The 22,701-nt window shown below is 39.4% G+C and overlaps 1 protein-coding gene across 5 annotated transcripts in view; it reads left to right on the forward strand.

The window, feature by feature from the left end:
• Positions 1-22,701, forward strand: part of SLAIN1 (SLAIN motif family member 1) — a 92,398-nt gene that overhangs the window by 17,500 nt on the left and 52,197 nt on the right. For 4 of the 5 annotated variants that reach the window (XM_017829969.1, XM_017829967.1, XM_017829968.1 and 1 more), the window contains exons 3-5: positions 11,833-11,982; positions 13,915-14,064; positions 16,142-16,480. In XM_017829969.1, the coding sequence (XP_017685458.1) occupies positions 11,833-11,982; positions 13,915-14,064; positions 16,142-16,480 (639 nt within the window). The remainder of the gene's footprint in view (positions 1-11,832; positions 11,983-13,914; positions 14,065-16,141; positions 16,481-22,701) is intronic. The other variant, XM_017829965.1, reaches the window with a different exon arrangement.

A 22,701-nucleotide genomic window follows, 5' to 3' on the forward strand; every position in this document is an offset into this window, starting at 1 on the left:
AGTTTGGTTTGTCAAGCATGTGAAAAGATGTGAATCCACGACCTGCTTTTGTAGAAGTCCCTGGTGGGTACATGTATTTGTTCTGGAAAGTTTTCCTTGAATTGATATAATGTACTTAGTTCATGCAATGCTTGTAGAGTGTTGTCATAAAGAACAACTTTCCTCAGTGGTGTAAGAGTCATTTACAGGTATTACTCTACTGTATTAGGGAAATACCCCAGCACCAAGTCTTACTTGGTCTTTATAAAGTAATCCAAAGAATTAAGTGTGTGTATGGAGTAGACTGGTTTGGGGAAACAAGTATCTTTGAGCTGCAAGACAGATGCCCAAGAAAAGCATCATTATTATAAGTACTAGCTCAAGCAGTAATCTAACAGAGAGCTAAATGAATTTACCAGCTTTTACTGCAACTGAAAAAGATTGTCACTGCAGCCTATGTGACAAGTACAAGGGTGGATGAAAGCCCCTTTGAATAGGGGACATGAAACAGTTTTGCTTCCCCTTGGATGTTGAGGCAAACTGCTCATACTAGGATAGCCCCAAGGGACAGAGCTGTCTGAGTGGGGAAGAGGAGAACCTGTATCAAAAATCTCATAACCAGTGTATGTACCAGATGGATTGGTAGCTTGAGAGCCTGCTTCTGAATAATAGATAATCATGTCCAAAGAAGCATCAGGCCATATTTCTCTCAGTTAACATTACCACCAGATACTTTTTAGGATGTTGAAGGGCTTAAGTGTACAGATTTATGATCATGAGCCTGTATTACAAGCAAACCCCCCACTCCAACATACGTCATTAATATATGATACTAGATTTCTCCCTTCATTGATCCAGAATCTTGGCTGTTGAGAGTAGTGAGTTAGAGGGCTCAGCATGCCCCAGGGGATGTGCTGGGGAAGAGCTCCTCTGATCCTTTCTGTTAAGTGGTTTGTAGTCTTTCAAAATAACAGCTCTCTTAACTACTCTCCATCTCAAAGTGGAAGGAATTTCTGCATTTTCTCCTGGTTAAGGCTGTTTAATTAGCTTTTTTTTCTTTTTTTATCTGGGTCAGATTACATGCCTGACTTTAAACTTCCTTTGTTTCTTTATACCCGACCTGAAAATTAGTGGCAAACCCTACAAACTACCTGATTTCAGGTGAGGTTCCAAGACTGTATCTCCGTCCTACTCCACGAGCATGTCATTGATCCTGTTACAGTTAAAGACACCTCTCTGTGAGACATATTCTGTGACAGTATGGCAGTTTTGAGTCAAACAGATTTATGTCCTCCTATTTTTGGATAATGCCATGATCCACAGAACTGTGGTATTAATAAATCTGCACAGTGGCTATCAAACCAATGTTCTGCTGTGTGAGAGCTGCATCCTGGGCAAGCATCTCTGCTGAGTATGCTGCACGTTTTGAATTATGGCAGGAGGTGATGCCTGCAGCTCCATCTTCCTCACTGCTGCTTACCTGCAGACATTCTCTTGACTGTTTCAGAGCTAATGTCATACCGGTCTGCAAAGCAAATGTTCATTGAATTTAAAAGGTATGAACTATATGGCAGATAAAGGTTGCCAGTGCTCAGCAAGCAAGTAGTCAGTGAAGAGATGTCTTGAAACCCAGACACACTGTTTCTCAGATGTGGGGGATGCTACAAACCCAAGAGCCAGCACCTTAAGACAGAAAAAAGATTTTTCTGTTAAAAGTGTAGCTGGTTTAACTATTTGTGGAGTATTGTGGCCAACAGAACAATTAAACCAGTGCTGAGTGATTGCTATATATGCTTCCCACAGTAATCTGGGAGATTTTGCTATATCATGCTATCACTGAAGTACAGGCAAAGCAGTTATCAAAGGTAACTAATTCAAGAAGGAAAAAAAGGTTGGGATGAATTTCACAATGTTTATGCAATGACCATAAGAGTTTGGATTTTTCTTATGATGACATGAGAGAATAAGAATGTCTCTTTCATAGTGGTAAGGTGCAAGTGTGTGTAATCAGTTATAGACCTGTGTTTTATTAAGGAAAAGATAAAGTCTTTCAGAAATTGTGCCGGCAAAAATAATTCTCTTTGGATTAACAGGCAGTGAGTAGAATGTGATCACAATGAACAAGATGGTCAAACAGTGTTAGAGTGGTGTATGTGTCATGACTTCTGACACAGCTCTGCTTAAATCTTAACTCTTTGCCATGCCATGGAGCGCAAAAGCAATGTCTTCATGAAGACACCTGTTCCACTACTCATACATTAGCACGATGTAGAGCTTTTGGCAAGGTTATTTGAACTATTTGAGACCGGGTTAGTTGTACCCATCAGACTGGGTGCAGCTAGCTGCTTTTGAAGGTATGCTGATTTTGGAAGAGACATTGGTTTCTTGCCACAGCCCTGTTTTTTTCTGGGGAGATAGAGTAGCCTCGTCAGGGCTCTTGGATACTCTGCTGTATGGTATAAAAAGAACCCTAAAAGTCTCTTGTGAATCAACTACCTTTGGAATAAGATGATCCTCAATTTGCTGTAGTTGGGTCTTCCTCTTATCCCTTTACATAGGAATGTAACTAGTTTTCTCTTTGGCAAGGAGATATGTCCTGTTCTAACTTCATTTGTGCCTACAGGAATTGCTACCTCTTCAGATCTACTAGTTGAGATTATTGGATGATGACTTTCTTTCCCATTTCAGTCAGTACATGCTGGGTGAACCTAATCAGAGATCTGATAATTTACAGCCAGAACCAGCGGAGGCAGGAAGTCTATCCAGGAGGAGGTCTATCCAGAGACCTCCAGCAGGAGGTCTATCTTGGCACTGCAAGAGTTGGAGGAAGATGTTTTTGTGACCTTAGGTGCATTGTCTGCACATCATGGTGGTAGATCTTTACCCTTTGAGTGACATTATAAGGTGATTACCATTTTGTTCCTTTTGTTCCCTTTTTTGTTGCTAATTCTTAAAATACAATGAAAGTGCTGTTGTTTTACTCTGCACTGTATGTGCAAGTAAATTAATGGTGCCAGACGCTGGGTTTATCTCACCTGCCTTTATGCACATCTTGGAGGCTGTTCTCTGATGTGTTTTTTGGAGGCAGTGTTGACTTCAGCAGCCCCACCTTCCTGCTGCTGTTCTCCGCTTTTCCACCTTTCCCTTAAATGCCCTGATGGAACTGGGTTTTGTCATACTGCTAAAGGGGATTGAAAAACTCTTCCTTTTATAAAACGAATTAATTAACATAAATGTCCCCTTTCAATTGGAATTGCTGCTGAGAAATATGTTCAATAACTTTAGTTGAATATCTGCAAGCTGTTTGAGTAGGATGGATGCAAGCATTGCAGTGCTCTAGTGCTGCAAGAGTTGTCTTTTTCAATTGCTTAGAAAAAGTGAAAACTGAATGCAGTCTTTGTTTTTAAGCTCTGTTTATTGTTCTCTGCAATGAATACTGTCAGAGTGAGTTTCATTTCAATGTATGCAGAGATCTGTATTGGAGCCAGTCACACTGGGCTGCCTTTGTAGGCAGAGCAGACAAAGGGGCACAGCTCGTGTCCTTTGCAGGTGGAGGTGAGATGAATTGCACCCTGTCCTTTCTCTTGGAGTATATGGTATCTTGAGGTGACTAGGTCAGCCATCAATGTCTGTACATAAGAGCATGTTCATTGTGTCTGGGACACAGGATCCAGTGTCTTAAAGCACCATAAATAGATAGAGAGAATGTGAGGAAATAGCATACATGATTGCCCCGACACCATTCCAGCTGTATATCCAGTTCAGACACTGCCTGAACCAGATGTGACCTCTGAATTAGATGTGATTTTTTTAACCTTTGATGGATTCTTCTTTTGTGGGTTTGTGTAGTTTTTCCATTTTAGTTTTTGTATTCATGGTGCTATTTGGTAGGAATTCCTTGTTTTGAAAGGTTCCTAATTCCTTATTTGATGCTAATAATTTGGTAGAAGAATCTGGGGCTGCATTTTTTGTTTCAGGTTACCTTATGTAGTAATACATGAGAATGAGTCTCCTGCTCAGAAAGGTCTATTTTACTTTAAACAAGCTGAAATGTGAGAGCTTGTATGTTCATGGGTTCTGGTTAAGAATTCACCAAATAGAATGAAAATGCATCAGACTGACAGTTTATATAAAAACTGGGAGCTGGGGAGAGAAGGAGGCCTGGAGGCCCTAGGTTGTGCCTAAGGCATAATACTCCAGCATAATATTTGGCCAATTTCTCAAAAAAAGAGAAGCTGGGAAGCCAAGTTTGGCTGTTACTTCTGCTCAGAAAATTTGATTTTGGACCTGTGCATGCAAAGAGAGTTGTGCACACAGGAAGAAAATGAATGCTGGGGCAGTTATATGTTTCACAAAGCCTCTGTGCTTGTCTGTTTGTGTAGCTGTATGGTAAAGAGTGTGCCTTAAAGAGGCAAATTATAAAAACACCAGTGAAACAAACGAAAAACAGCCCAAACCCACAGCCCAAGTCTCCAAATCACATAGCTAAGCTGCAGTATCCTTTTTTTGTGTTTTGTAGGAAGTAGCTCAGACCTCTCAATTCCATTGCCTTTCTAGACTTTTTGAGTTCTTTGATGTCATAAAATCACTTTTGTGACAAAGTTGGGTCAGAGAATGCTTTTCAGCATGCTGCAGCTGGACAGCAGAGTGGTTGTTTTTCTGGCATGCAATGTGACCAAAGACAATTTTCAGGTCAGTCTTTCACTGTTACAGTGAAGTACAGTAGTTGTACATTTACCTTGAATATTTCCCTGCTCACACCAATTGCAGTATGCCAAACACCATTGCTTATTGCATTACTTTGCTGTGCTAGCTGAAAATTCTAGAAACTGCTGCAGTTTAGATAGGCTTTCTGATTGTACCTTTAAAAGAGGTCTATTTTATTTTTGCTGAGGCAGCTCCTGAGGTATATGAATTGTTGCAGCTTAATATCAAGCAAATATTTAGGACTTGTAATTGCAAAGGAAAGCTTTGAAACACCGTGTTCACCTAAACCCTGGAAGGTGTTGCAGTCCTCTTCTGAGCACAGGAGCCGAATGCCTCACCCCGTGAAGCAGAGCTAAGGATTATACTTACTTCTAAGGTCCATGTGTTTGGGAGCTACTGAGGTACTTGAAATTTAGATTCTACTTCTTTGAAAACTTAGCTCCCTGAAGATCTGTTCCTGGATAGGGGCAGTGCAGTGTTGGTTGCTCTTGAGTATCTAGCACCTCTCTTCTACCTCAGACTACTTCAAGTTCTAACAGGAGCCCAGGGTTTTCCAGCGGCCCATGTAAATCTCTTCAGACTGCTGAGTAGTGGGAGCCCGTGTTTCCCGCTTCTGGGCAAGTGTCCCAATAGGAGCACTATTCAGTGAGTAGTGGGGACTCTTTCCATGTCTTCCTCTATCAGTCAAGTGTGTTAGACATCTGACTGCGGGAGTACTTTTCAGACTCTGAATTGCTGCTTTACAGGGACCAAAAGTGAAGGTTGAATACCTGTCTTTGGGAGGGGGGTATTAGATAAGCCTCACTGAAGTGATGTCTCTTAGGTGGTTTAGACATTATCATCTATGGTAAAGAGAGGGGTTTGAATTCCCTTCTAGCACTCCGATTTTCTCCAGTGATTAGCGAAATGCTTGTTTCCCATGCAGGTCTCTGTGTTTTACTCTTGTGAGAGATATCTTTTTTTAAGCGTGGCTGCTGTGCAACAGTACATATGGAGAATGCACTGGAGAAGTGGTTTGGTCTTTCTGCTCTGAAGAAAGTGTGTCAAGAGGAAAGTGCTGTGTGGATTGATAGGATTGTAAATTCCTCCAGTGCTGGCTTGAAAGAGGGTTTTGTGCAGGCTATGTAATTAGTACCCATGTTCAAATGTCTGCATATATGCAATTTAATTTGTTTCTAGCTCGAGCTTAAGAAGTATTTTTGACTTTGGCCTGGAGGCCTATATAAAACTTAAGCTAATTGAGTAGATAAACAAGTTAGATAATGCTTCGTATAATTTAGTATGTTTAGTCAGTAATACAACAGGGGTATTTATGACTTTGTTTTCTGTCTTTATAGCAAAGAAGTACTGTTTATTTGTGTTGCTTAGAGTGAAAGTAAGTTCCAGTTCTGACAAACAGATTTCACTGAGTTTCATAATGGAGTTATGAAAATGGAAGATGTGCAAAATGTGCATGTACTTTATTTGGTTTGTTGGAAACCCTGATTCCCTAGCTAATATGATCACAGAATCACAGAATGGGTAAGGTTGGAAGTGACCACAGTGGGTCTTCTGGTCCAACCTCCCTGCTCAAGCGGGGTCATCCTAGACCACATTGAACAGGATTTTGTCCATATGACTTTTGAATATCTCCAGTGAGAGAGACTACAACCTCTCAGTGCAACCTGTTCCAATGCTTGGTTACCCATATGTCCTATGTATATCACATCTAATGTCCTAGGTATATCTGATTCATCAAGTAGAGGACCTGTGTTTGATCTGCCTCTGTTTACATCAATGTGACCCCAAAAATTAAAGCAATATAATGAGAACCTATACCAGTTTTTATACTGGGTACACTTATGAACATTCCTGTTAATTTAAATGGCAAATTTCATCTTTGCTCTCAAAGCCACACTTCTATATATGTTTAGGAATTTTGTACCTTATGTAGCTTAAATGAGGAATTGGTTTTAGAAAAGGAATTGCTTTAGGTATAGTACAGCATGTTGAGGTTTTGAGGGTGCCTTGTTCCTTTTGAACCATGCAATTCTGTAGATGTTTACTTGTTCAGGCTTTCATGTGAAATTTTCCATCAGTTCTTATTAAATACTGATTATTCACAGGAGCCAGGGTAGTGAATATTTGTGTTTTATTAGTTGGTCGTATTTTTCAATAGGAGTTACTGTTTTCATTTGTTTTACCATTTTGATGTCTCTGGGGAAGTTGTAAAAATAAGGTCTTAATTTTTAAACTTTCAGTTCTGTTAGTAAATATTTTAAAGGTATAAGCAGGCTCACTTGTTGCTTTTACTTTTTAAAGGAAAGGTTTTGTTTGATTCTTTATGTGGTCAGTTTGAAAGGTCCCTTTTTAAAATATTACAGTAGATATTTTGTAGCACAGTACATTAGCAGCAGTTTAGTTACTAAGAATTTTTCAAAACCAGGGAAATCATACCCAGAAAAGTGGGCACTTCTAATCTAACTGTAGACTTAGATGACTGGGACAATTTATGGTTATTGTATTACAGAATATTAGTTCCAACACTTTTATGCTTCAAGAAGTCAATTTTTTAATGTGTTTACATCTTTGCTGTCAGTAAATTAAATGGATTTTTTGGCTTCTTTCTCTTGATGGTTGTTTTAGATGCCCCTGTTTTCCTTTCTGTGGCTGAATGTCTTTCTTCCTTCAGTGCATCTTCCGTATAAGGAAGCTGCAAAGGTTAGAAGATTCCTTTGTCTTTAAAGGGTACCTGAGTTTCTTATTTCATCAGCGGGCAACCGGACTTGGGGCTTTAAGAAGAAGCTACAAATACTGTAAAATCCAACACTTAACAGCTGGGCTTTTAAGCTTAAAATAAAGGTCTTAACACCACTGTCTCATCCGTGCAAACTATAGTGGTGTTTTATTGTGCTAACCAGGACAGTCTCTGATTCAGTCATCCTCAAATGACTATCCATTGCACAGTTGTGGGATTTCACAATTTTTATATTAATTAATGTGTTTGCCTACATGTCTTTAGCACTTGCTTCCTGCATAGCTTGCTTTGTTTTGGCATTAGCGTAAAACTTCAGTAGATCTAATTTTTCTGTCTTTATTAGTACCGTAAATTACTCTATGTGCTTTGATATTTCCATTTGAAAGCTAATGAGGACAGTTTTCTATATTTGATCCTAAACAATGGATTTAATCATATACCTAAAAATCCTTTGCTGATGCTTAAACACTTTGAAGTTTTATTTGAGGTACGGTGACAGAAGTTTGTAGAAGTGTGAATATTTTACACTGGTATCTCTAGAGATTTAGTATAAATGGAGATCCGTGTAGATAGAGTTTCTTGGTGTCTTCTATCCGTGTTTCCCTGAGAACACATGCTATTTGAAAGAGGAGTTTGAAATTCGGTTTGCCATAAATACTAATTATACTCTTCGTGTGGGTTCTTGCTTTCACAGTCGTGATAACTGTTGCTTTGTGCTCAGTGGGCCAGCTCACAGCAATTATTGTAGAGGGTAATGAATGATGTTTATTTGTGCTCTATGCTTGACCACATCTGGGGGTGAGAACATGCTGGCAGCTAATTGGCCTGGCAGCTCATCAGGCTGCTACAAAACAGTAGCTTGTGTTAGGCAGAAAAATAAAATCACAAGGAAGTGCCATCTCTTGCTCTTCCTGATGATTTCTAGTGGAAATGACAGACATTAGCTGTGGATGTGATATTGAGATCTACTCTATTGAATGCTTCAAATCAATTTGCTGTTATTAATTCCTTGTCAGTTATGGAATCAATTAGGTTGGAAAATACCTCCGAGATCTTTGAGTCCAAACTGTGACCAAACACTACCATGTCAACTAGACCATGGCACTCAGTGCCACGCCCAGTCTTTCCTTAAACACCTCCAGGGATGGTACCTCCACCACTTTCCTGGGCAGCCAATTCCAATATCTAATGACCCTTTCTTTGAATAATTTCTTCCTAATATCCAACCTAAACCTCCCCTGGCTCAGCTTAAGACTATGTATGTCTTCTTTTCCTTTTGCTAACTGCCTGGAAGAAGAGGCTGATCCCTACCTTGCTACAGCCTCCTTTCAGGTACTTGCAGAGAAATAAGGTCACCCCTGAGCCTGCTCTTCTCCAGGCTAAACAACCCCAACTCCTCACAGGACTTGCACTCCAGACCCTTCACCAGCTTTTCTGCCCTTCTCTGGACCCACTCCAGCAAGTCAACCTCCTTCCTGAATTGAGAAGCCCAGAACTGGACACAGTACTTAGGTGTGGCCTCCCAGTGCCAAATACAGGGTAAGAATCACTTCCCTAGTCCAGCTGACCACATTATTCCTGATACAAGCCAGGATACCATTGGCCGCCTTGGCCACCTGGTCACACTGCTGGCTCATGTTCAGCTGGCTGTTGACCAGCACCCTCAGGTCCTTCTCCGCTGGGCCACTCTTAGAATTGCCTCCTCCCCACTATGTTGAGTTTCTAGCTGTCATCCAGCAGGTTACATTCTCCCACAAGAACAAAAGCTGGCAATGGTGAAACATCAGCCAGCTGCTGATAGAACTGTTCATCCACCTCTTCACTCTGGTTGTGTGGTCTATAACAGACTCCCACCAGGATGTCAGCCTTGTTGGCCTTCCCTCTGATTCTTACCCATAGACACTCAACCTTATTATCACTCTCCTCGAGCTCTGTACAGTCAAAAGACTCCCTAACATACAGAGCCACCCTACCACCTCTCCTACCTTGCCTGTCTCTTTTGAAGAGCTTGGAGCCATCCATTGCAGCATTCCAGTCATGCACGTCATCCCACCACATTTCCGTGATGGCAGCTACATCACAGTTTTCCTGCTGCACGATGGCTTCCAGCTCCCCTTTTTTGTTACCCATGTTGTGTGCCTTAGGGTAGATGCACTTCAGCTGGGCTGCTGATTTTGCCCCTAACTCTGGCTTGCCACTCCTAGGCTCATCTCTGTGAAGCCTGGTCTTATCCCCTTTCACCTTCAAATCTAGTTTAAAGCCCCTCAATCATCCCTGGCAACTTGTGGGCTAGAAACCTTTTGCCCTTGCTTGATAGGTAAATCCCATCTGTCTCCAGCACGCCTGGTTCCTTATAAACTGCCCCATGATAAAAGACCCCAAAATTCCGATGGCACAAGTCTTTAAGCCACTTATTCATCACATGGGTTTTCCTGTTCCTAATCTCATCCCCAGGGATTTGTGTTAATTGCTAGTTTATAGAGTTGTGTCCATCTGTGTTCGCTCTCCTTTTTGTCCTGAAACACCTGTGTGCCTTATTTTTGAACTGATCACATTAGTGAATGTTAAGGACAAATGGCCCAACTGGGAATTCTGAGCTGTGTGGCTGGGCATTGAGCAGTTTCCTAAAAGTGATACTGATGCTGCCTTGAGGTAAGATCTCAGACCTTTAGGTTTCTTTAGGCTTGAAGGAACTAGAATTGTCAAAAAGGAGGGAATTACAATAATTCTTTGATGAGGAGACACTAAAGAATGCAATTTTAATTTTTGTATGTTTCTTATGTGTACTTCAGTAACCTTCCACAAAGCCTGAGCCTTGCAGGTAATCCGTGTTCCCAGCAGACTGCTTTGTGCCACCACTAGAGCCAGGCAGTTGCCTTTACTCCAACCTTAGTAGCACTTGTGGGAAGAGTAGAAAAGGCTATTTACTCCTTACAGACCCAGGAGTACATTTAAGTGGGTCCAAGCAAACGGAGAAAGATAGCACCTCTTAGACTGATGACAGACTGATTACTCCAAAAGGTTGCAAGGATGTGATTGTCAGCCCATCAATGAGATATCCCTGCTGTCCCCATGACCACTTGGTGTTGATGTTAGCAAGAAGGAGGAATAAAGTTTGTATGTCCTGCTAAATCTTTTTGCTGTCAGGTTTGAAAATACAGAGCCTGAGTATTTTTGTAATATCTATAAGTGTTTAAGGCGACCAGATGAACAGGTCCAAATAACACAGCAGATTTCTGCTGTTAAAGTAGCCATGTGGTGGAGAACAGATTTTGAGGGCTTTTGGGCCCTTCTGTTTTGAAAACCAGTTTGTGGCATGTGACACTACAAAGTACAGCTGCTAAGCATTGAGATTATGCCCTTGATTCCAAAGTTAGGTATAGGTATGTTCCTAGCTCCCTCTCTTGTGTGGCTGTACATAACATTTCTGAGGGCAAAATAGATTCTATCAAGGAAAAAAAAGAGGGTAATACTATCATATGTTTTTCATATTTACTTGTATCTTAATGGGTTCTCTGAAATTTATACTTTTAAAATTTTCCTTTGCCTTCTACTTAAAACAATTTTATCATTAGTATTTATTTTCTGAAGAGCATGTGGATGTTTTTTGTTTTACCTTTTGAAGGTGTGTTAAAAATAGGCAAAACACAGGACAGTTGTATTAATATTTTTACTGGATGAGCTAAGAAAATGTAAATTAAATAAGCCTTTAGCTTTCTTTTTGCCTACTCTGAGTGTTTTGTGATAGTGCTCAGAAGACCAGATGCCTTGCAGGCTTTTTGTAAACAATATGTAGAAAAAGAGATGCCTTGTTCTGTTGTTTGGTTGGTCCTGCAGAAACAGTGAAAAACAAAAAAAACCATGGTTATGCAATCAGGAATTTGATACTGTAAAAAGAGAAGGGAAAATATGGTAGCTTAAAAGCTTGCTATGGGATTACAGTTGTTTTTAGCACTTGGTGGTTAAGCGTCTTTTACTCCTGTGTCTCTAAACTCCTCTGATAATTTAGCTGCTAATTCAATTGTGTGATGATTGATTGCCATGAACAATTCCTTGAAGAGCATTAAAAATTTCATTTGTGTTTCTCTACTGACTGTAGCAGTTTTTACTTTCTCTGTTATTTGGCACCAAGTGATGTATGTGATGAATATATACCAAAAAGGTGTATACGTAGAAAATAGTAAACAAGACATATTTGCTAGAAAAGCTTTTGAAGCACACTTACACATGTAGAAGGCTGTGCTGTTCCTCTGATTTGCTGCTGAATTTTCCATTGTTTTCCTTTTGTAATAAGTAAAAAATGTGTAATGAACAGATTAAGATGAAATTATTTTTTTCTCTAGCAGCACTATTTTATTAATAACTATAAATCTTGGTTTTTTCCCCCTCCTCCCTCGCATCCCTAACAGCTAGCCGATGGCGGAACCTCTTCTCTACACCTGTCTCCTTGGCTTTTCCCTATAGTCCTGTTGCAAGACTCACCCCGTATACCAATGGCTTTAATAGTCCCAGCTTCTCTAAAACCTCCAATAAAGCAATACTAACACCTGAACGGACAGGTAATGCTTATCTTTCTGTTGATTTGTGGTGCTTACAGAGTTGCTTAATTTAATCTAATCTTGCTAGCATTTAACAGCAGTACACTTTTCACAGATGATTGTGTATAAACTCACATTTCATAGGGAGTTTTTTTTTTAATGACCTAAAATTTGGTAATTAACTGCAAGTTATCTTCCTAATTAAATTAACTACAGGTTATCTTCTGTTATGCAGCATATTACAGGAAAGTGATACTAGTAAACATCAATAACGATTTACCTGATAGTATAGTTGTGACTGTGTCAGCTTAAACAGTCCCCAGCTTTGCTGCTTTTTTCTGCCCCATGGTGCCCATTTCTTGTGTCTGCAGAAACATATGTGCAGCTGTCTAATGAAATTGCAAGGAGACTTTCTCTATAATAAAAATAACTGTCAGAATCATGGCTGTTTTCAAACTGGTATTGTTGCTACTATCTGATATTTATTTTATGTTTACCACTGATTTTCAGGGGACGCAGAGTTCTGGGAAAAATACAAACTTTCTATGGTCTGTAGATTGCAAGGATTTGCATTTTTCCTTCTTCAGTACAGGTATCAGCAGTCAGTTTGTATCTGTGACTTCTCTTAAGCAGCAGTGGCAGTGGAGAAAATAATCTCCTGGGGAAGAGGCATTAGCATTTTATTGCTGATGGGAGCAGGCATGGGCTAAGGAAGTTAGCATCAGTGTCACACAGATCTGAGTACAATTTTCCTTACAACTCATAAAATCACTGCAAAAAGCCTTGTTTTAAGGGATATGGGACTGTGGGTTAGATGAAGCTCCAGACTGAATGCCTGATGTAGGTGTCTGCATGTGAGTGAAATGTGTAAGCTTCCCTATTCAGTGGGATGAAATCTAGTTCCTAAATGAAAGCATCTCATGCTATTTGAGATACCCTCAGGTATCTTGTCTAGCTTCCCACTGCTGCTCCAAAAGAGCACAGCTATTACTACCTCTACAGAACCTCAGGGACTGCTGTAACTTGCATATTTGAAAAAGCAAACACATTTGCTCCTTACAATCCTTCCAAAGCAAAGTAATCCCCTGCTTGTCCTTTTCTTTTGAAGATATTGTTAGAGAACAGCTGAATGTAGGATGAATTTTAGGTGGCTGCTCTCAACATTGCTAGAGGATGCAAACACATCTGTGACATAAGCACGGCTGGTGAGCCAGGTCACAGCAGTTCTTGCCCTGCAGGCTATGGGTCTCTGGTGGTCCAGAGGATATTAGAAAGTGATTTACTGTTTTAGTTGAAGGGTTTTTCTTTAAAGTGTAACAACAACTAGATCATGCAACTAATTGCAGAGTAGTTTATGTTTTGCTGTAATGCAGGGAAAAAGTGGAATCTGGAGCTTTCTCCAAAAGGTAGCTCTGTGAAAGAGGCAGTGCTTTCTCTGTTGCATAATGTTCAATCTTAATTGTTACTGTCATTGATTTATCTGATAATTATAAACAATTTAAAAAAAAGAAGAAACAATAAAATTTAGCTCAACAGCTCTGATATGGCATCCGAGTACTGACCAGATGTTGGTGACACATATACACGCTTGCATTTCAGAACGGAGCAGGAAGAATCACAGTCCCATAAGAGAGATTCTAATTCAGATGTGGTTAGACTACACTAACTGATTTCAGCTGTATCAGAACTGTGTTGCATAAATTATTCATTATCTGGGCTATTCAATGCTATTTTGGGAACAAGCAGAGGAATTCATGATCTATTACTACACTTACTACTACTCATCAGTATCAAAGCTCTCTGCTAATTGTTAGTGAATGGAACTACACTTCTGAAAGTTTTTATGTGCTGTACAGAAAATATATTAAGCTACTGTAGTATAAAGGACAGATGATCATGAAGGAAAGATGGCCAGACATATTTGCAACCTAAAGTTTATTTTTTCTTACATAGGTTACATTTCTAGGAGTTCCCCTTTGAGTCCACAGTCATCAGTAGACAGTGAACTGAGCACTTCAGAACTGGAAGATGATTCCATCTCAATGGGGTACAAGCTGCAGGATCTCACTGATGTTCAGATCATGGCTCGTCTACAGGAGGAGAGTAGGTGGCTTTTTTTTTTTTTTTTTTTATAATAGTCTTAAGGAAGATTTCCTGTTGCAGTTAAAACTGCTCCAGTCTGGTCTTAGTCAAGTGGATCTTTCTTAAACGGTGTTGCCTCTTGAGTGACAGGTGGAAAAACTCTTCACCTGCATGGAGATGTGCACATTATTGGGTTCAGGTTAATCTGAGCTGATACTGGTTGTCTCAAAATTTGATGTTTGTATTTTTCTGAATTCAGACTGGTATATCTGTATATGTTAAGTACATTTAGATTTAGAGGATTTATAATGTCTTACCACATTAATTGAAATAATTTTATTTCTGGAGAGAGAAGATGATAAACATTTTTCTCATACGTTTTTGCCTGAGAAAGGCAAAAATAAGCAGCTCTTGTCACTTTCTTTGCCTCAAGTTTGATTTTCTTAATTATCAGGTGAAATTTGAAATTAAATCCCCTTCGAATACTGAATTGGGGCCTTTAAATTTAGCATCTTGGTTTGAAACTAGTGATTATCACAAATCTGAGCCCAAAGTCTTGTTTGACAAAGATTATAGTTTGGCTAAATAGTAATTACTGGAAAATTTATTCATAAATAAAGGGCATTTGTCTTAGAGGTCACTGAGACAGTAAGTGCAGTATCTTCCTTGCTTCCTATTAGTATCAAGCAAGACATCAAGGAAGAATTGGTGAGATTAAAAGCAAGAGAAATTCAGAGGTGGGGCCAGAAGGAAAATGCCAAATAATAAGTGATTATATAAAACAAAAAATGTGAAGAAAAAATAGAGCAGTGATCTCTCTGCAAGCACCAGACAGAGCAGGCAGAGTGATCACTTGTCAGCAGGCAAACTTGCTGAGTATTTAGTAGCACTTATTATGTTCAGCAGAGAAATTAGCAAGTGTTTTAATTTTAAAAAAGAAAAAAATTATGACTATCAAATATAACAAGGATTGCATAACTTAAATGACAGCTGTGCTCATCTCCTTCAGAGTGAGGTTTGAAAAATATTTCAGGTACTTAGCTCTGAATTAGGTCATTGGCAAACTGGAAAGAAAAACACTGGGTTTTCTTCTAATCTGTGTCAGGTGCAGTGGTTGTATCCATGTAGTAGCAGCTGAACAGGATGTTTGAGCACGTGACAGTTGTTGTCCATGTAATCCTGTGGAAAGTGGTAGTTCTATACGTGCATGCAGGCACGCTCTCTTCACAGCCACAAATAGAAACTCCCACTCGAGGAGGGGGAGAGGAAGCATATTAAGAAGTTTCTATTATGAAGCAAAGACATCTGTTAAAGCTGAGGGTTTTTTGTAAATCTAGGAAAGCTGTTATCTGCAGCTCTTGGCAGAGCTACTTGGCTCCTGGAAATGTGATGTACATCCCCTTTTTCCCTGGCTACTGTGCAGCTAGGGAAAGGGGGGATGTGCAAGGGTTGTGAATATTTCCCTCTCACTTGACCTGGAGCAAACAGGCTCTTCTGGGGTAGTGCTAATAGCAAGATGATTTTCAAAACCTGGTGTTCTAAGAAAAGGGTGGTAGGATTGTGTACCTATGTAAAAGACCGTTGTGTTACCACTAAGCCTTGTCTGTGAGACCAGATGCTTTCAGGAACTACTTCTGGTTCAGAGAGGGTGGAGAGCCAGAATATTTACATGGGTTATAAGTTTAAAAAATGTCAAAAACTAATGTGAGTGTAATTGCTCTAATTAAGAATATTTTATAGTTAAAAACCTAGTACTCATGTAATCTTTTTATTGGCATAGAACTAGGTACCTTGTGAGGGGGTGCATTTTATGTTAAGAGAGACATCTAAGCCATCTTTTGGAGACACCGGTATTCTTTTTCAATTTTTCATTAAAAAGGGATCTTGAGGGAAATAATTTGGGCTTAAATGCCTAAAAGGTAGAACTGAAAATTAGATCAGATGAATCCTACGTCAGATCTTCAGCCTAGTTATGTTGTAAATCCAATTTTTGGTGTAAAATTATGTCTACTTACCTGCTTAGTTTTCAAGCTTGAAGTGCATATTAGGAGTTAATCACTTAGCAGGAGCTGAATCATCCTCCTCTTGGAATTTACAGGCCTTAGGCAAGATTATGCTTCGACTTCAGCATCTGTGTCAAGGCACACTTCCAGCGTCCCTCTGCATGCGGGAAAGAAAGGGACATGTGGTGACCAGGAATATGATCGCTATAGTCTTGAGGATGAGGAAGAGTTTGACCACCTTCCACCTCCACAGCCACGTCTGACTCGCTGCTCCCCCTTCCAGAGAGGGATCCCTCACTCACAGACTTTCTCCAGTATCCGGGACTGCAGGAGAAGCCCTACTTCCCCACAATTCCCTACAAATACTTATCAGCAACCCTACTACTCTCCTCAAGCCCAAACTCCAGATCAGCAACCAAATAGGATTAATGGAGGTGGGTTGCATGCTTTCCTGAGAAGTGGTCTTCTCTCTGCGTCAAGTGCCAGTTCCATTTTGTCCATAAATTGTGACAAATAATTTAAGCCTGTGTGGATGATTAAAAAAAATATGCTATTGTTAAGCATTTGTTTGCTACAAAATGTAATCTGTGGCTTGGTCCTGAAAGTTGTTGCTTTAATCTGTTTTAAAATGCTGCAAGGATGACCACGAGTGAAGAAAGAAGAAAAAAAGGAAAGAAGAGCATGTTTAACAGACTATTAGTTGGTTAGAAGAACTGATCGTGTTTCAAGCTTGATGTATGCATGTCCATCATGGATACAGTTACATACAAATCGGGGGTTTCAGATTTTCATTCTCTTTCTTATTCCTGAGCTTGCTGTTAATGCATCTGTGCTGTGAATCCAGGATGAGTGCTTATGGCAGGGGTCAACACCTTGCTCCTGTTCTAGGTCTGATAGGGCTGACCATTAAAGTGGTGGGAGATACTGTCTCTCCCAAACTATCCTGAGACATTGCTGCTTTTTTGCACTGCATTTGAAATGTATTCCAGAGCTTCTGGAAGATTTGTCTTTTGGTGCTTACTCATGATTTAAGTTTCCCTACGTTGTTGCTGTTAACTACTTTTCTTTTCTTGTTATGATCACAATTTTCTTCCTTCTGCTGTGTCTTACTTTCTTATTTCTTCAGTCTTTCCTCCAAGTTAATTCTAAGCAGTCCATTTCCAGCCAGGGTCTTGTTTGTAACATTAGAGGTTACAGCTCACCCTTGGGCAAGAAAATAAACGTGTTGTTCAAAACAACACACAGTTGCTATTTATAGTGCTACAGGTATGCATGTTGCTTTTCTGACAAATAAGACACGACAGGTTGGTGCCAAAAGCACTTGCATTCAAAGTAAGCCATGTCGTGGAAGTATAATTGACAAGTGGCAGTATTTAAGAAAAGCTGATGTTAGCAGAGGGTAGAGCAACGTGGTTGTCTGTTGGTGCAGCATATATGCCATATTAATTTCAGTGTTATTTTTCTTGCTGGTGAGGTACAAGAATGGGACAGTATTGCGGGGCTTGCAGAAATGTTGGGAGATAGAAAGGGAAGTTATGCAGCATTTTTGTTTCAGGAAGGACAGGATGTAGTTTTGAGTTGGTTTGGGGTTTTTTTATTATTATTATTTCTTTTTTTTTATGTGGCTCTCAAATGTGTTTCGAATGATTTTTTTCATGTTCCATGTCAGTGGAACTTAAGCACTGGATTCCCACATGGAAACCTTTAGGGCATTAGAAACACTCCCAGTTCATTAACTAGTAAGTCTATTAATGTAAAAGACCATCAATTTTACCACCTGGTTGACTTTTTTCTCGAGAACTTTGAGGTGTTGGATAATGTGTTTGGTGTCACCCAGAAGTTGGACATGTGTGATTTCAGTTACCTGCTTGGAGGAATGGCAGACAGTCTTATACCACTGTCTTTAGAGGGGAATTGTCTCTTCAGTTTCTACACTTTCAGCCACTGACTCATGCAGCTGTGATCCATATAAATGGCAAATACTGATGGTGAGAAACATTTTACTTTGGCTGTGTTCTTTTGGCAGACAAAGAGACAAGGAGTAAAGTGTTCACTGTGTTGAATATGTCTGAGTAGTATTACATCATCATCTCATTGGCACTTACCATCTTGGCAACAGTTTAATTGTCTCTCAAGAACTGCTGCAGATTGAATGGAGATAGACTGCAGAATAGAAATTTGTCTGATGCTCAGTATGGTGGATTGTGGTGTGTTCCACACTGTTAACAGTTTACCAAGGCAAATGAGAAGGAGGGATGTGATAGATGGAAGAGCTGAACTATTTTGTTTCTGCCTTCAGTATATGTGGAAAGTATGATCTGTAATTAATAAAGATCGTACATACCACATGCTGCTGGTCTTGGCCGTTCCAACAGTCTTCCTGAATCTTTCTTCCTCTCTCTTCCTCCAAAGAGATCACATGTATTCTTGTATATGCTGTCAAGGGTCTGGCCCCTGTTTCATCTGGTCATTCACAGAACTCTCCATAAAAGAAGTGTAAGCAGCAAGTAACTGTTGAATTTTGATACTCTGTCCGGGGTAGAAAAACAGTATTTAGCTTTGACACAAAGTCTCCTCCAAACTAGTCTCTGTGTTTAGTTTAAGTATGATTTTTTGCCTCTAGGCAAATGGTGTGACGGATACTGCCCTGCCTGCTTCTAGTGATGTTTGTTCACTCTGGTTGAGGTACTTAATTTAATTACCTGCACTGTAACAAATATGCTAAAGGTGTGATAAACATGGAAAACTTCCATAATTCTTTTCAGAGTATAATATTGGTTGCCTGATGAGAAGGTTCTACATTTAGATTCTGAGATGTGGGTGCCCACCTGTGTATGCCCAATTCAGCTGTCCACACAGAGCTACATGAGGTACTTTTATGCCCCCTGGGTTCACCATCGCCCTGTGTCAGTTCTGTTTAAATGCCACAGACAACCCAGGATTTGTCAGATGTCATGAGGTACCTCTACATAGACACTTGTGCACTAGTTGTCTAATCTCTCCCTATAACCAGTGGTGTGTTTGTTCTCCATCCACAGGTTTGTATTTTAGGTAGCAGGGAAATTGTTTACAGTTTCCGGCACCCTGCTAATCTTCTGCCTTTGCTTGGGGTGAGAATAGGCTCACAGATGTTTTCCAGCTGTGTTTGAAGCCATAATTTTGAGCTCACACATTGTTCCTGCCAATGTACTATAGCAAAGTGTTGCCCCTGCTGTAATTTTGATGCTCTGCCCTGTTTTAAATTGCTGTACAAAAAAAATTAAATATATACTTCTGGTTTAATATAGCACACCATTTAGCCCACACTCTCAGGCCCAGGTTCTTTATCTTGTCTTATCCCACCCATGTCAGAGTGAGTAGTGCCAGTCACATTTACTACCAGGCCCCAACAGCTTGCTGTATTGAAAGGGTCTTGGTAAACAGTAGCAGAAAGTGGCAGATACGAGAAAATGTATGTATATTGTGAAATATGTTACGATGTCTTTAAGGTGTCTTTGGGGCCACTTGTAGCATAGACAGTAGGTGTACCTGTTAACCTCTTACACAACATTTTTGCAGCTGTTGCCTGTAGAGTGTGTATGTTATCTTTGCTTTCTAATAGGTTTTATTTCCAGTTCTGGCAAGAATACACTAAATAGAAAAGCTTTGCATGAAATAGGTTTGGGGGTTTTTTGTTGTTTAATTGCACATGCTCCCTAAATCAGCCGAATTGTCTATAATGATGAGTTACATCAGAAAAATTCCATTTGTGAACTTTTTAAGGTATTCTGGTTTTCAAGAATTTTGTAATCAGTTAGTGGGTCGGTAATAGATCATTTAAAGAAGATCTGAGAGAGGAGGTGAATAGCGTTTGAGTATCTGTTGTAATTAGCTAAGATGAGTCCATCTAGTTAGTTTGTGTTTTATAATTTGACAAAGCTTTTTAATATGTTTACAATGGAAAGATTTATGTTTATACCTCTCATTTCTCTAATTTGAAGAAGTTAATAGTTAGCAACTTAAAATATTGCTATCTATTAATATCAAGAATACTTTACATATAGTCATTTTCATATAACAAATGCAACCAAAAGTCATAAAACCAGGCTGTTTTCTGCTTCAAGTTGTCCATAAATATGCACTTCTTTTACTTACTGTGACACAGAAGTAATTGCTTTCATTTTAACTTTTTAACAAATATAATTTACTTTTATTTAATAATTTTATTATTTTTTAATAGATGTTAGTATTTATGCCTTTTATTACTTCTAATTTTCTGAAACTAGAAGTAACGGAACTATAGTGCTGTGAAATCATCCAGAGTAGTCAAAATCCAGGATAGACAAGTTACTGAAAATGGGATTGATTTTCTTGTGTTCAGGCCCACTTTCCAGAGATCAGCTTACTCATAAACTTTTATCCTGGAAACCCTTATTTCTGTGCATTTTAAGGGTTCATTTTTATAATGCTTGAAAATTGGCAACTTTGTATTTTGGACAAATTATTCCTGGTAAAGAAAGAACTTATTATAATACAGTAAGAAGGGGCAGATGAAAATACATCATTCATGGAGTAGCAGTGCATTCTATCTGGTTACTTTTAATATATATTTTCCATTACCTTTTCGTGTTGGTTTTTAAATTTCTACCTTGGCTTAGACCTTCATAAACAGGCCACAGATACCATTCACTTGAAAAATTTTACTTTTATTTTCCAGAAATTACTAGTTATGAGTTAATTTATTGCCCGCTCTTCTGAGGAGTAATATTTCTCAGGCAAAATATTATGAAAATTATGGGCTGTTGCACCCTTTCCTCATTTTGAAAGCTGCAAATGTGGTTTCTGTTTGTTGTTTGGGTTTTTTCAAAGCAAACTGCAGGCAGATATAGAAGACCAGCATTTCAGGAGCAGTAAATTGGTGTTTAGATATATATCGGTTCAGTGCAGACTAACATTGATTTGTGTGTTTGAAGAGGTGGGAAAAAGTCTGTTCTTACTAATTTATGAAGTGGTTTTCTGCTCATAACCTCTCTTGTTCAGTAAGAAACGGAGAATTCTTTCTAGGAAATTGTTGCAGACTTTATTAAAGAAAACAAGAAAAATAATCTTACTTTGCTACCTTTGAAGTTACATTGAGAATAATGATCAGTGGGAGGAGTCATGGAAGGATAATGGAAAAATCTTTAATTGGCTGTAACTGACTGTGGTGGCAAACATATGCATGTGAAGCCGGGGTGAGATGAAGTAATAGTTTTGAATAAAACATTCGACATTAGAGAAATGTAGGTATTGGCAATCATAAAGAATGGCATTGCTCACTTAACTTCAGGACTTACTTTTAGTTTTTAATCCATATTTGCATTTTTACCACTGTCTCTATTGTATCAGCTGATGACTCCACAGACCATTAATAAGACTGTGGTGTGTTTGGGATGTCATAAATGTTATAACTATAACAAACGTACTGCAGGTACTGATCTCAGGTCTTCTTTACATCAGCTTATTTGTGCATACAATACAGATAAGGTAGAATTGAATTTGCAGGGTTTATGTAAAGGAATTAAATAAGTGTAAGAAATTGCTAACGTAGCTCGAACAGTGATATATTGCCAATAATAATTCTTATTTATTGTATCACATTCCTTAATGATACTGCACTTTTGGCAAGGCTCATGAGTCATTTTGTTCAAATAAAACATTGCCAACACTTGCAGAGAATAACAATGAAGGAATAAATGTGTTTTAAGATGTGATTTAAGACACTTCACTGTAGAGTCATCTTAAGCCCTCCTTGCAAGGAGAGCCTCATTGGCTGAGTTATCTTGGCTGATAGAAGATGATACTTATCAAGAACTGCTACAGAAGTCCCCATCTGGCAGCCCACCAAGAGTGCACCTCTTCTGGGTCAGATTTGCTCCGAGGGCAAGGTTTGTTTGCGTGCTGCACGGACATTAATCTGCAGCTGGTGATAGTATTAGGTCAGGGAAGGGGAAAAAAAAAGAAGCAGTGGAATGGGGACAGCCACCAGCGGTGCTGGGATCAGAAGACAGAAGGCAGGTACTGCGTGTTCTGGTCTCCTGCCAGGAAGAAGCTGGGCCACTGATCCCAATCTGACTTCAGAGAAGAGATAGCATCAGGAGAAGAGCTTCCTGGAAAAAGTCAGAACTGAAGCAGCTGAGTAAGAGGCCAACTGCTGTCTTCACTGTAATTTTGTGGAATGTTTTACAAAATAAGGGACACTTCTGCCTCCTTTTCAACCTGTTTCTCAGCAGTAGTGAATATGGTCTGTGCTGGGGGGTGGCCTTTTCATGCACATTTTCCGTTGAGGGCAGACGATCCTGTATTTCACAATTCCCAGTTTTTCTTGTGCTGTAGACAGTGGGCTAATTCAGCATGGATGCTACATATGGGGAAAAGTGTAAACATGCAGTAGGTGATTTTGGTGTTTCATTCTACTGAAGATATGTGAAACAAGGGCAGTGTATGCCCCCTAAAGAATGCTCGTGAAATAACAAGCACATGTGTATATGCAAGAATTATTATGAGAAGGTGATAGTAACCAGGAATGAGTTATTAACTCCTCTTGCATGACCTATTCTTGAATTTTTTTCACACTTCAAATATTTCAGCAATACAGTGTCTGTAGGTCATGCTATTATATCTCAAAGAAGGCTGG

This window comes from Lepidothrix coronata, unplaced genomic scaffold (assembly GCF_001604755.1).
Source record: "Lepidothrix coronata isolate B3197 unplaced genomic scaffold, Lepidothrix_coronata-1.0 Scaffold172, whole genome shotgun sequence".
Taxonomy (NCBI): domain Eukaryota; kingdom Metazoa; phylum Chordata; class Aves; order Passeriformes; family Pipridae; genus Lepidothrix; species Lepidothrix coronata.